This window comes from Melanostigma gelatinosum (assembly GCF_949748355.1).
Source record: "Melanostigma gelatinosum genome assembly, chromosome: 10".
NCBI classification, from domain to species: Eukaryota; Metazoa; Chordata; class Actinopteri; order Perciformes; family Zoarcidae; genus Melanostigma; species Melanostigma gelatinosum.
The window spans coordinates 15,369,588-15,384,257 of NC_136643.1; the positions used below are offsets into that span (position 1 = coordinate 15,369,588).

The 14,670-nt window shown below is 39.9% G+C and overlaps 2 protein-coding genes across 2 annotated transcripts; one reads left to right on the plus strand and one right to left on the minus strand.

The window, feature by feature from the left end:
- Positions 1-5,773: 5,773 nt before the first annotated feature.
- LOC306783859 (transmembrane protein 186-like) lies at positions 5,774-7,561 on the minus strand. Its single transcript, XM_079277679.1, has 2 exons — positions 7,452-7,561; positions 5,774-6,756 (listed from the first exon to the last, which is right to left on the minus strand). The coding sequence occupies exons 1-2, from the start codon at positions 7,488-7,490 to the stop codon at positions 6,097-6,099; spliced, it is 699 nt and encodes a 232-aa protein (XP_079133805.1). The 5' UTR covers positions 7,491-7,561; the 3' UTR covers positions 5,774-6,096.
- A 4,046-nt stretch (positions 7,562-11,607) lies between these two features.
- LOC306783242 (cytochrome c-b-like) lies at positions 11,608-13,255 on the plus strand. Its single transcript, XM_079276813.1, has 3 exons — positions 11,608-11,718; positions 12,360-12,536; positions 12,641-13,255. The coding sequence occupies exons 1-3, from the start codon at positions 11,709-11,711 to the stop codon at positions 12,784-12,786; spliced, it is 333 nt and encodes a 110-aa protein (XP_079132939.1). The 5' UTR covers positions 11,608-11,708; the 3' UTR covers positions 12,787-13,255.
- The last annotated feature ends 1,415 nt before the right edge of the window (positions 13,256-14,670 follow it).

Here is a 14,670-nt window from a genome sequence, read left to right on the forward strand (position 1 = left end):
AATACTCACACACTGTAATCTATTATTCAGATCCCTTAGCAACGTTGTCATCATCCCTGCCCTGTCTTAAGCCAACTAGGATCTAAGCTATTGGAGACGACACTGTAAGTCCGTTCAGACTCACGTTCCACTCAGCCTGTTTAATAGATCCACTCTCCTTGACCTAATATGGAAGCGGAAGGAAAAACGTGTAGCTTCACCACTGTCCACACACAGTACATGTTGTTACACTGTACATGTATTAAAACCCAATCAAAACACTTTAAATATTCAGTGTAGCGCTGCAACTAACAAGGATTTGTGTTATCGATTGATCTGCCGCTCATTTTCTCGATGAATCAGCTAATCGTCAATCAATGTTCACTGTAGAAAACATAAAAAGCATATTATCTCAAAGCCCAAAGGTAAGGTAATGTTTTTTGTATTGTAAACCAGTAGTGCCAGCAGATTAACCAGTCACAGTAAACAGTTGCTGCACAAATAAATACAAATGCAGGGATTTTACTTTGGAGGACCCCAATGCGTCTGTTTGACTCCTGCTTAGATGGACTGAAGTGTTCCTCCGTACAACACCGGGGGAGACGTTGGGGAACGTCCGATCGGGACTTGATGTCATGAGCTTAATCTTCTAAATCCAGTCACCATGATTATGGTCCTTCAAGCAGCACTGCAGGCCCTGCCATGTGGACAATACAGCAACACCTCCTAAGCACCTGATCAAGACCTCAGGAACAGGGTCACACCAAACACTACTGAGCCTTGCGCTGCATTGAATGATCCTGTAATCCTTGTTTTGATGAACAACTCAATGACCGATCGTTCCTGTTGGGAGTGTTAGCTTTGTGCTAAAGCCATACAGACGATACTGGAGATCTAAGCACTCACATTCCTGTACAGACAATAGACTGTTGAAAACAAAAGAATAACAATGATTCAATTCATTCAATTATTATTCTGTAATATCATGTGGAGTCACGCACGTAACAAATATTTTCTATTGATGTACTTTATGCTCACATTGGAGTATAATGTCCCCAACCTCTCTCTACAGCCACTCAGTTAATGCACAACAGACTTTAAATTACATTTTAGATATTTATTATTTAGATTTTTTGAGGTGTTGTATTAAGAAAGCAATTCTCAACATATTATTATAGCGATAGGGTTCAATTTTGGCTAAACCTTTGCGGTTCCTGTGAACAGCTGAGCAAGCGGGCATATCGTATTATATCCTGTGTATATATATATATATATATATACATACAGTATATATAGAAGAGGGCATATCCTCATAGTTGTGTGGCTCCGTGTGCATGAAATGTCTTCATAAGCAGGAGAACACTTTCACTTCCCTTTGCCATTTCTCTTGTTCACCCAAAAAGTTCTTTAAGAACTGAACACACTGTTTTTCTCACTTCATGCACCAGAAAAGCAAGACTATTTGTGGAAAGGGCTTTCCCAAATCACAGACCAATGACCTGAGTAGCATGTATACATTTAAAGATTTAGGGCCCCATGTTTTTACAAGGTTCACTCATCTAGACTCTGCCTCTTTACGAGAACACATTGAGTGAACAACGCTGATAATTCCCAGCTCTACAAGTCTCCCTGTTTCAGAGCATCAACTGTTAGATAAACCACAAAATGACAACAGATAGTTCATAATATTTTGTCGTTTTGAGCACAAAATCCAGGGACCCACAGGCCATTTAGGACTCCAGGGCTTTTTTTCGGAGCTGAATATGTGGTGTGACCTTAGGTGGGTGGTTGGCGACAAAGAAGTCAAATTTCTCCCACCGGGATCAGTAGAGTATCACGAATAAAGCAGCGACTGTAATCTGCCCTGATGTGGGTCAAGCACAAGGGAGAGTAACAGAGATTTAGAGCAACACAGAGATTTAGAGCACCGCAGCGATCCCACTATCTGTGCGAAGACTGAGAGGGATGAGGAAAATAAACGTGAGATGTAGACACACTATTCGTCAAGCAGCAGTGGAAGAACACACAGCCAAACAAACTAATTAAAACAAGAAAACAAACAGTGATCACTCACTCCTATGTTGCACTTTAAACGTAAAGTTAATGGCATCACGGACATGTATGAGGCGTGATGGCGACTGTGAAAAGACATTCACGTTTGTGTCGGCACCCAAAAACATCACATTATGATGGACCAGCACTGACCCAGGTTTAGTGGTCTCCCCTCTCTGTTGCATAATTAAAGTAGCCAACAAGAAGCAGACCCGTGTCCTGAGACTGCAGATCTCGTGTGACATCTGGAAGCAGTGAGCGGCACATCTCTTTAGAGTAAGCCTGTCTTTTTTTACAACAAACACTAACTGGACAGAGCCAGTTTATCCTGCGCCGCACGCATTACATCATCTAGAGCCGGGTTTCACACTGCAATACTTTTTAAGCACTGACTGACTTGTCGTGCCCATATTGGGAACTGTTAGGAACTGAAAGTTGGCTCTGAATCCTTGTTCAGATCCTGTCAGTTGGTGCCCGCTGCAAACCACGATCTGGTATCTTATGTTAGACAAAGTCAGTCTACAGTTTTTGTGTCAAGAGGTGCATTTTTTATGTTTGTTATGTGTTGAAAGGGGATTTTGATGAAGACATGTTTGTATAGGTATAACATAAAGTAACTAAAAAACATGTTCACACTGGTACCTCTATACGTTGAGTGATGCCAAGCATTAAGAAGCTATCAGTAAGCATACCAAAGGAGCAGATACACCATTCATAGGCCTTGGCTCAAAGCCACATATTGAATGTTCTTTGAATGTGTCAGCTAATTAAGTAGGAAGGAGCAATTATAGCTGATTTACTCTCCTTACTGTCAATATTAATCACATGTAGCGAAAAAACAAAGGACGATCTGCCCAATATTTGGAGCCTCACGGTGAGGTACAGGCACATAGAGCTCTGCAATGATTTGTATTTAAATGGGACACCTTCAGCAGGAGGGGTTTCTTCAGGAATTATATCAGAAAATCAATCATCGCTGCTGATCAAAGCAGCCCTGAGACAGCATGCCCACAGGCAAACAACCACCAACCCACCCAGCTCTCCACGTCCCCTCTGCTGCTCACTGGTTGATGCGATTCTGGGCTATTTTGAACAACTGCAAAGTCACTGGCTGACCTTCAGTTGAAGAGGGTGATAATGTGGAGCCATGCTGTCAGTGACAGAAGTTGGCTAACTTTCAATTAGTTGGCACCACAACCCTGACCACGTAATGAGGGGAATATAGAGGATGATGGGATGGAGGTCGTGTTCATCGATAACACTCAAGATATGCGGTGGTACAGTTGTCCAAATGGGACGTTTTTAGGGGAAACTATGAAGCTCGGTTTAAAGAGGTGAGCATGTCGGTGACGCATTACGTCTACCTCGTCGAAGTCGTCCACGACACAGCATCCATGTTTTAGGGGTCCTACGTCGTCATGGTCGACATTATGCTCGTTTCGATACGGGTCATCTCATCCCCGTGTCAGACGAGCAGCAGCTAACGCTAAGCTAGGCGCCGTTAGTAATGTCTGACTGGTCCTCGGTGATTCACACGGGATGCAAATACAAAAAAAAAGGACGAGATGCTGAGGTCTCGAACCACAACACAGGCTGATGGTCGCTTATATTCGATAGAGCGTTGTTACGAAACGGTGGTTTCTGCGATATGAACTGGCATTGAGATTGCCTTGAAAGAGATACAGAGGAAGCGTATTGCCTTACCACAGATGCGGTGTAATGACCATGTCTTTACAGTTCTTGGCGCAGGACACAAATGGTGGGGTCTCCCTTCACTGGGCAGAGATTCCCAGCCTCTCATGGACAAACGGCTTCCGTAAGGATCCACATCGACATGCATATATTTCTTGTTGTTAAGTACGTGTGCTGCATAACGGAAAGTCAAAAGAAGAAAGTGCTGTGTTTGCCCGTTTCCTTGAATGCGGGGCTGTGATGCTCCGCTCGGCTCCGCTGACTGCTCTCCGCTCGCTCCTCCCTGCAGCAAGATCGGCTTTGAGCGGGAAGAAATCGCAGGAACGGATCAGAAAGCGGCGGACAGCGGGGTGGTCACAAAACGCGGCGGCGGAGTCGCAGGAAGCTCGGACTCGGAGTGCCCAGTTACTCGACGGTGGAGAGCTCCCTTTACCGTTCCACGTGCGCTCATTAGATTAATCTCGTGATGATGGCGGAGTAATATAGCTCCACTGATGACCTCCGCACGACGTACAGTAGTTACGTCATAAACGTACGTAGCTCTGAGGTCCAATTGGGTGCCAATGCTGTCATATTATTTTCCATAGTGTTTATGTTTAGTTAGTGAATTGAATACGATTCTATTTTATTGTATATACTGTGCATTTTTTATATTTTTTAATTGAAATTTTTATACTTAATAATTACATTTTTTACTCTGTTACTTTGATTGCTTAAGTATATTTTTTGCTGCTGTAGTGAACAAATTTCCCCTTGCGGGATGAATAAAGTATCTATCTATCTATATTAACAATGTAAAAACAATATATATATATATATATATATATATATATATATATATATATATATATATATATATATATATATATATTGCAGTGAATGTGAATGTTTCCTGTATTGCATCTAAAAGAAAGCTTTTGCCCAGCTCTGAAGATTTTACATTTTTATGTTTTAGCCACATGTATAGTTTTTAGGATTGCATTGTTGCCTGATAATGTCTCTCAAGCAGCAGTTTTACAAACAAGCATTTCTCAGCACCACCAGGGCAGAGTTGCTAAATAGAAGTACTGAGTATTTGTAACGGCACTAAAGTACAACACATGTCCTTAAGAATTTCCAACATACTTCACTTTACGCTCTCTCCACTTTCTGTAATTCTTTGCAGTTTAGGATTTTACATTTAAAACTATTTAATTGCATAAAATATCATGCATTGTTATCGGTCATACGAACCAACAACATAAAAGTCAATGCTCCATTTTGACCATGGTTGAAACATACAATAGTATCAATAGCAATAACAACACTTTGAAAATAAATACTTAGTGTTAATACTTTAAGTTAATTTTTGCTGCCAATACGACTGAACCTTTACTTCCAACCGAGTATTTTTACTTTGTAATGTTGCTGCTTTCGGATGTTTTACTTGCATCTCAGACAAGTTGAGAGATGCTTAAATCACAGAGGACAAACTAAAATAACGTGATATCTCAGCACAAAAGTGCTGCTGTAATATTATTTGGAGGTACTGTCACTTTGGTTAATTTTTATTTTTAATTCTCTACTTCATTATGTTTCAGCATGTAATATTCCAACATTTACTCCTCTAACGTTACATTCGAGTTGACTGTTTCTATACTTTAGGTCATCAAAACTGCTCTACTAAAAAGATGACCCACTACTTACTTAAAGATCTTTAGGGAGCTCATATTGTATCCAAATGGATCATGAAACTGTTTGTTTTTATTGTCGTCTTAGTAAAAGCTATTACATGACACAAAAAGCACGTATATAAGTATACGTACCGGTGTGAATATCCGGTATAAATCTTCTCTGTGATGTTATTACCAAATGCCCCATTCTACATGTAATGTAGATCAGTCTCTGTTCACACCTGAATCACTAACAGTGTTTGAAATAAATGTGCTTCATTACTTACCTTGAAATAGTTATTTTAAGATGCAACACCAATATTTCTGTTTGTAGAACATTAGGACAACCTCACTTTAACCAAGACTTTGACTTTATTTGACTTTTTTTTTCTCCTCTACACATTAACACAGTTACAGACCAAAGTACTCAGAGTACTCTTAACACATTACTGCAAACAGTCACTTAGCAGTCAGGCCTGCAAATATGTATTTGTACTTTCCAACCACAAGCTTCATTAAGTAATGAATTAGCTTGTTATTCATGGTTGACGACTGCTAACATATGTCAGCCAAAGTTTACACTGGCGACAGTCTTCTGCATAATCTTATTTTTCACCGAGAACAGATCCTTCTCATTATAACAAGTTATACTGTATTTTTAGGATAATTCACTGTTGACTATTATTGTCCCAATCTGTACAATTTAAACAAACTATCATTTTTAAGTTCCAAACACCTTCTCGAAAGCCTGTTTGTCCACCACACGTCCAAAATGAGTGGAGAAATAGAGCGTCTGTGGACTGCTGAATCTCTTAAGTTTCACTATTGTCTCGTTTACGGAGTCGCCTGTGTCCCCGATGGTCATAACATCCGACACAGGCAGGTAGATATCATGGCGCCTGCCCCAGAAGGTGAGGTGGGACACTTTGAGGGTGGTCTGGGACGGGTCCAGGTACATCATCCCCACAATCCTCCTGAAGAAGTGACTGGCAGTGTACAGCATGACAGCAGCAAACAGCGCTAAACCCGTTGCGTAGCTGACAAGAGAGAGGGGGACGTCTCCCTGGAGGTAGAGGATGTACACTGGGGGCAAGATGACCCCGGTGATTGCAGTTTGGAGCAGTTTCAGCCTGGACACAGCTCTGAGGAGCTTAATGTGCGGCAGGGTGTAAATCATCGTGTACTTGTTTGTGGAAGAGTCGGAGTACCCGACCAGGGCTGTGATTTTAGGTATAAGTGGTCCGCGGAAGCTCTGCTGGATGGGTGTCTGACCTGGTGAATGAGGCTGCACACCATGCGTTATCCGACCTGTAAGTCGACATGATCCTCTGGAACAGGACAGGATGTTTGAAGTAAACCTGCGCAGCAGCACTGACCTCATCTGTTGAAAAATAACAGATGCATTTGACACTTAAGAGCCAAAACTAGTAGTACATTAATTGATTCAAGAAATAGTATAAATCTACATCATTTTTTAAGCAAAAATGCAACACATCACTGGTTTCAGAATGACAAATATGAACAAAAACAATGCAAGCAATGATTGGCATTGTTTTAAAAATATATATATTCTGGCACATTTTATAGATCAAACAATTAATATTCAGCTGATTAATTGACAGTGAAAATAAGTTGCAACCTTGCACATAATTACACAAAGTAATGCAATACATCAACACAAATATAACTCACTAGCTAACAGTTGAGAGAACAAAATACAAACATTAGTAACAGGGCTATTTGATTGCATTACATTATACAGGTGTTCCTGTTACTTTGGCCACCCTAATGAGCGTCATCATTGTGCTGCGGTTGCATTTTTTGCAAAACAAATTTAGAGATAAATACTCCTGACCAAGCTGTCATAGATTAGCAGTAGCTCGTGCGGCTAATAATTCAACATTCGTGTTATTTTCCTGATCTCTTGCAAAACAATGAAAGTAATATTACGGATGAGGATCAAGCCATCACCTTGGTTTAGGGTCTCAATACTCTTAAATGGTACCTAATGACCTTTACTAAAGATAAATTACTAAAGATAAAAAATATAAGACGTTATGAGAGAAAGAGGCTCACCATGACCGACGATGGGCTTAATGGAAGAGAAGGAAACATAGAAACGCGATTCTTCTTTTATGAAATTGGAGATATACCAAATGCAAACTGTAAGCTAACATTACGGAAACACTCTGACCCGGATGTACTCAATAGGCGTTTTTGTGTTTTGTGTGCCCTCTTACGGGTAAATTGTAAACTATCACTTCAGAGTAAAATACATTTAATAGAGATCTTAAGAATCCGAAAACTGTCAATTCTGCTTTAATAGTAACGCAGCTTGCGGAAGAGGCACGTAACTTGCGGCAGAGTTGTCATATCCGCTTTAACGTGAACGCGGTGTTCCCGTTTCTCGCGTATCGTTACTGACAGACCAGTTGCAGGGTTTCTCCCGGTGCTATCGTTAAGTGTTTTATTGTGTACACTTGCTAGCAAGGCGGAGCATGACCTTATCTCACTGTGGTCAACTCAGCAGACACTTAAATTGTAGTGCACCTATATGCTGAAATACACGGTAAACGGCACAGATCGGGAGGGAGCGAAGGACTTTGCAAAGTTAGCGGAAAGATTAACGTGAGACAACTTCCGGTTTTCTACAGACTAACATCCGGTTTTCAGAATGAGATGCAAACAAAGTATACATATTGCATAATGAAATGAGATGAAATTAATTATATTCACATTAAGTATAAAACATGCTGCATCCTGCATTTCCTGAGTTAAAGGGAAAATACACCTAAATTGTGCGTAAAGTGTCTTTATTCTTTGATTTGAGGGTTGCTGGAAGTTAATAATACCTGACTGACGGTCAATTAAGATATTTTACGATGCAAAAATTCTAAACTGAATTTGTATCTTCAAATTACTGACACAGTAATTACATTACTGTGTCATAGTGTCACACCACTAGTGCTAAACAATTTAGAAATGTATCTAATTGTGACTATTTTGACTGATGTATCTGAATTCCCCCAGCACACCCTTATGGGCTCAGCTTTTTCTATTATGATAATTTGGTGGCGAACTTAATGTCTGAGATGGCATGAGTAATTACTTGTATACCTTTTGTGTTCTTCTTAGAGTCACTTTGCTTCAGAGCCCTTCAGATGCTCACACGCTATTTGCCTCCTACTGCGTCAGGGAGGGATGGATGGACCTTGTGAAATCGGCCCTTTCGTACATCGTGGACATGAAACCGGTAGGAAAGCTGTTCTGGTCTATGAATGTCCCACACCTCTTTTCTTATATGTGAAGCCCAACTCAAGTATCAACACATGCTAATTAAGCTTTTGCTTTGACATATGGGCTACGTAGGACTTTTTCAATATCTGCTTCGGTATGGATAATCCAGTTGTAAATCATACTGGACTGCATGGTAAGGGGATGTATGCTACAGTATTACAATGTTATCATTGGGATTCTCAAATATATTCATAATTTTGTGTGAAATATGACTAAATTATATATTTTGCTTTGTATCATGAATTTAGACAGAAAATTGTGCATTATGATGTAATAAAAAAACATTATGTGATAACCCAGAGGATAAATAATGATATCTTACCAGCCCTATTTTATATACTTGTGCTTTCCCAGACTGGAACGAGCATCCCCAGCCTTCTAGAGGGATCTCCTGAGGGAGCAGTGGGAGTCCACCAGCCCAAGCTCGTGTGTTTAGGACACCCCAGCACAACAGCTCAGTACATCATCATTGCAAAGAACGACAAAGTCGCCATCCCTCTTCAAGAAAAGCTTCACCTTAGAGCATTTCAATGACAGATTGGTAAGCTTTGATTACGGTTTTGCAAATGAGAAAAACAAACCTAGCGTCATTCTTAACTTAAGAACATCAGAGAATCCCATAAAACAAACCACTAGTCGGATGTGGTGCCTCTTACTCTTTTTACCTTTTCTAATAGGAGACTTATAAGTGAACATGATCAACATTGGAAATTGTTCCTTCTCCTCAGAGAAATATGTAGCATAGTATTTACCCCCGTTGTTAGCTATGGACTTTCTGTCTTTTTAAAGCAGTTGGTTATAGATCACCATCATTTGTTCAAGAGTCTTTATCCAGACAGGCCACTCATCCCAAAACATCATTTTATGACTCACTATTGGCGAATGATGATGACGTTTGGCCCACTTCTGAAGTTATGGTGTATGAGATTTGAAAGTAAGCATGGTCCCCTGAAAAGGCATGCTCATGCTGTGTGTAATTTCATGAATATTTCTAAGACTTTGGCTTATAAGAATCAAGTTCAAAGTATGTTCAATTGGAAATTTAATGATCCACTGACAAAAAAAATGGCCGTCCCAAATGCCTTTCCGGTTACGGTTGGATCTTTGGAAAAAAGTGATCTGTTAATTGAAAATCTGAAAGAACTTGGATATGATATCGGTACTTGCAGCACAATTCACGTGGCTCCCTCTGTCTGTCTGCTTGGTCAGATATATAGAACAGGTTGTGTACTTGCTCTAAACTGTGACTTTAGAGGAGAGCGTCTCTTTGGAGAGATTGTACACCTGGTTCCCAATTGTGAAAAGGAAGAGGTACTCATTTTTCTTAGGATTTTAACTGTGAAATACTTTGATGATCATCTGTATTCATATGTGGTGGAGCGGAATGATGAGTATGAAATGATCAATGTAAAAGATATATGTATGAAATGTTTGTTTACAGTGGTCATTTTTGAAAAACAGATCTGTGAACATCTGTCAAATGTTTTAATTGACGATTGATGATTTCAATAAATGTCACCTGAATTTTATTTAATTGTTTATTTTGTGAGTCATTTTACCATGGACAAAAATTGCATTTAAGGATAATTCTTTGAAAAAAAGTATTAACACATCTTTGTGTTATTTTAACACATCTTTATGTTGAAATATGTAACACACAGCATGTGTTAAATGTGCTAACACACTGACTGTGTTGAAAGCAACACAAAATATGTTGTCCTTAACTAGACACGCAGGTGTGTTAAAAATGAACACGTGTTATTTTCAACACATCTGTTTTGAGAGTGTATTACCATTCAGTACAGCTATGAGTTGTAAACATTACACAACCCGTCTACTTATTCTAATACAACAAATCTGTATTGGAAACGAAATTGAGAGAGAGAGATTAAGTAAATATAGATACATATATATTTATTTATTTCTCAAATGAATCGTTGGAGTAGAGACAAGAGCCTGTATTGCAATAAGGCAGAGGACAGTTAACAAAAACAACAGCAGCAAAACAAATGTCAACAAACATGTTTATTAACTTGCAGTAACACATATGCACATACTTTATATTTTTTTGCTTGCAAGGCAGTCACCCTCCCCTGCAGGATTATTTTCTCCAAAATTGTCCAAATCACATTGAGTAAATGATGAAAAGAGAAACACGTACCAATAATATTCACACAAGGACGCAAGATTGACAACATTTTACACAGCAGAATATACGCAAATTCATATCGAAATAATTTACATGGATGTCTTATTGTGGGTTTAAATAAATAAAAGAAAAAGGTGACAGTCACAACGGTCATCTGTGTGACAGCAACAATAACACATCAGACGTGTATTGTCCTCTATTAGTAAAGGCTTTATATAGGATGAGAGCTAATTTAACTGGATAACCTTAAGTACAAGATGGTCAAATGGAGATATTACAAATGGACCAATGTCTTAATTCCAAGCTACGGTTGCTGAATGTTTGTCCCCGGTGAAGAGGCCGTGGTTCTCCCCCCTCAGCTCCTGGCTCACCTGTAACAAAACAAAATGTTGAGTTAGTTTTATTTCACACCTCAAAACAAAAGGAGCAAAATACTCTAATTCAGTTTATCCGTGTAGTACACGATTTGATGTTACTGTATGCATCCATGTAATTGCAGATGGTAATGTATTACATGCTACTTTGCTCTGATAGAGACATTGTTAATCCCACCACACCTAGAATCAAGGCACGTCTTTAAGATGTTTATGATTATGCGGCAGTGTCTAACAACAGGAAATAAATGAATATGTTATGCTCTGGTTTCTATACATTGGAGGTGTTCTATTTATTTTTTGGTATTTTTAAGAAGCGGTTCCTCCGCGTGATGTGGAGGTTTGCGTAATTTGATAACAGAAGCCACTGAGGCTGACGAAACAGGTCAGCTGACTGATGACGTTTCAGCGGGAGTGACGTCACTGAGAGGAAGCACAGGAATCACTTGTGCCCGAGCTCGTAAGAAGCCAAAAGCTGAGGAAATACGTCTCAATAAGTCCGCAAAATAAACAATGGCAAAGGGTAAGAAGCTGGTCATCAACATCTTAAGCGTTTTGGTTCGTTGTTGCCAGTGAAGTGTCTCTCTGTGCGACTTAAATCCGTCTAACGGGTCCATTCGTGTACAACGTGGTCTTCTGCCGGTGTTACGCTGTTTCCGGGGAATTCAAAGTCTCTTTTTTAAACTACAATAAGTTGTTACTTTTACTGGAAAATGTCTCCATATATTTTACATTCGATCATTTTACATATCGCACAGAGGTTTCTAACCTATAATAACGTTGTTTGACGGTAGGCCTGTCTAAGATCGGATACACTATGCGACCTTTTCTTTGTTGGAGCTCGTCACATCACGGATACAGTAAACGTGTAGAGGTGAAAGTACGTTACTGTTTGTGTATTAACAGAAACTGTAAAGTTACCTGAAGTGGTTTTGTAACAATACCGGGTCCGAGTTACGCAACTGTGAACCCCCTAGTGGCAGAATGAGGTTTTTTCTTTTCTTTTTTCTTTTAATCAAATGCAGCCACGGAAAGTAACACAAAACACAGTTAGATTGGCCAATATAAGTAATTTAACATAAGTCAGTAACTATTGACAATGTAAAGCAACTAAGTCCAATTGTCCTGTGTGTGTGTGTGTCTGTGCGTTTTTTCCTCTTATAGAAACCATGCCTGTAGACCTTAACAAAGGCAAGAAGGCATTTGTCCAAAAGTGTGCCCAGTGCCATACTGTGACTGAGGGTGGGAAGCACAAGGTGGGGCCTAACCTTTGGGGTCTGTTTGGACGCAAAACCGGCCAGGCAGAGGGCTTCTCCTACACCGACGCCAACAAAAGCAAAGGTGAATACGTTATGCAAGTTTGCTGTATTTTAATAGTCAAAGGAATGATGCTGTGTGGCTTAAACATTCTTCTTCGTCACTGTGTTTGCTCACTTCGACTTCAGGCATTACCTGGGACGACGACACCCTGATGGTTTATTTGGAGAACCCCAAGAAATACATTCCAGGAACAAAGATGATCTTCGCTGGCATCAAAAAGAAGAAGGACCGATGCGACCTTATAGCGTACCTTAAGTCTGCAACTTCATAAAGAACTTTGTCGGCGCTTTTTTGCCAGTTTTCATGCACTTACAAACTGAACTGGTAAAGAGGCCAGGACTTGTCTGTCTGTCAAAATCAGGCATGAATGGCAACCAATCTGACTGGTATAGACATGATAAGTTTCCATCTTTGTCACAGTTGTACTTCTGTTTCTCCTCCTCCTTTTGTGGTGGAGAAAATGATATCCCCTGGTTTTGACGGGTTCCTTTTCTTGCATAAATTATTACAATTTATACTGTGTATTCAGAATGTAGGGACTGAAAGCTTTGTATTCTATTTTCTTATTGTCATCCAGGATTTTTTTTTTTCAGTACTTTCTTGATTTATAATCAAGCTGTCTTAAAAACTGTCTGTTCCAAGAAGGAATATGCCATGTCTGCTTCCATTGATGATATCTCAACTGTCTTTTTACGTCATTATTGAATGTGCAAGTTAAATAGACAAGAAATGACACTAAACATTTATTCTTTTTCTTGTTTGTTTGACACAATGTTCCTAGAAGTGAATCTGGTCAGTGTTGGGTTTCTTAAAAAAAGAATGACCAAGGACTGGGTGTGGATGTATCATGTCAGGCTGACATGGTGTTCTTGTTTCTACAGTTTTGGCTCATGTAGATTCCTGAACCAAATTAGTGCAATATACTGTAGAAGAAAGATGCTTTTTTTTCTCCTCTATAAATGAAGCAACTTTATATTTGTAGCTTCGAAGAGCCTATTTGAATTTGGAAGCTGATATAAAAAGTCACAAATGCCTCCCATTTTTACAGATGTTGGATAAAACTCGATGTTGGGTTACAGATGTTGTCTGGCTAACAGTTACTAAGTGCATTTGTTAGGAAACTGCAGGTAGAACAGCTGGTAAAAAAAAACAGTTTTAACCCGTGTCATGAGCTTGTAGCAAATACCAGAGCGTCCTATAGAAGGCTTTTGTTTAAACTCCTTTTTCTAAACGCTCGGGTGTGACTATATTTAAAGAGGTCTTTGGACAAGGAGTGTCCATGACGGGAGACAGCAGCTAAGACCGTTTTATCCATCAGAGTGCGGTTGCGTCTATATTCCTAGTCGATGATGTGGAGTATAACTCCCTCTAGCGTCCAGAGGTCACATCTGCACACAGATCCACGAATACTATAATGGTATGAAGGAATTAGATTTACTGACACCCCACTCCTGCCAATACAAGCCCTTGTTCCATTATTAAATTGGATAGATAAACCACTGCAGATTCCACATTTGCCAAAGCGTGAGGCTTGTGTAATAGATGTTTCATTGTTCTTCAGGCGATAGTCATTCAACTTTGTCACTCATGTCAGCCAGCAGTGCCATCACCAAAGCCTCGTCGGGGATCGCATAGGAATCCATTATGGTTGACACTGCTGAAGCATCATTTCATGAAATTATAATTCACAACATGGGGGCCTTTTGCCTTTCAGGAGCCTTATAAGTGGCGCACTGCATTATTGCTGAAAGCAATGATCATCAAAGAGCAAACATCCACCATGTTTACATCTTTACATCTACAATATGTATTATGCATGCTGAGAAGATGACAGATAACTTTACACTAATTATCATCACCATCATCATACTTAGAGCGCAAGTCAAGGAGGACAAGCGGTTCAAATGACTGCTGGAGCAACACTGAGCTCCTGTCTGTGACGAAGCAAGCGTCAGCGGGACCGAGCCAACCACAGGCAGCGTCATTTGCACACAAGAAGACCCATACGACGGTGGTGCTCGGTGGTGGCTCTCTGGGAGATGTTCAATGCACGTGATAGTCCACGCGAGCTTTCATTTCCTTTGCTTAGATCCGCTTTGATGGTCTTAAATTAAGTGAATGGTGTGGAGATGCTGTGGAGGAATATGCTGGTGCG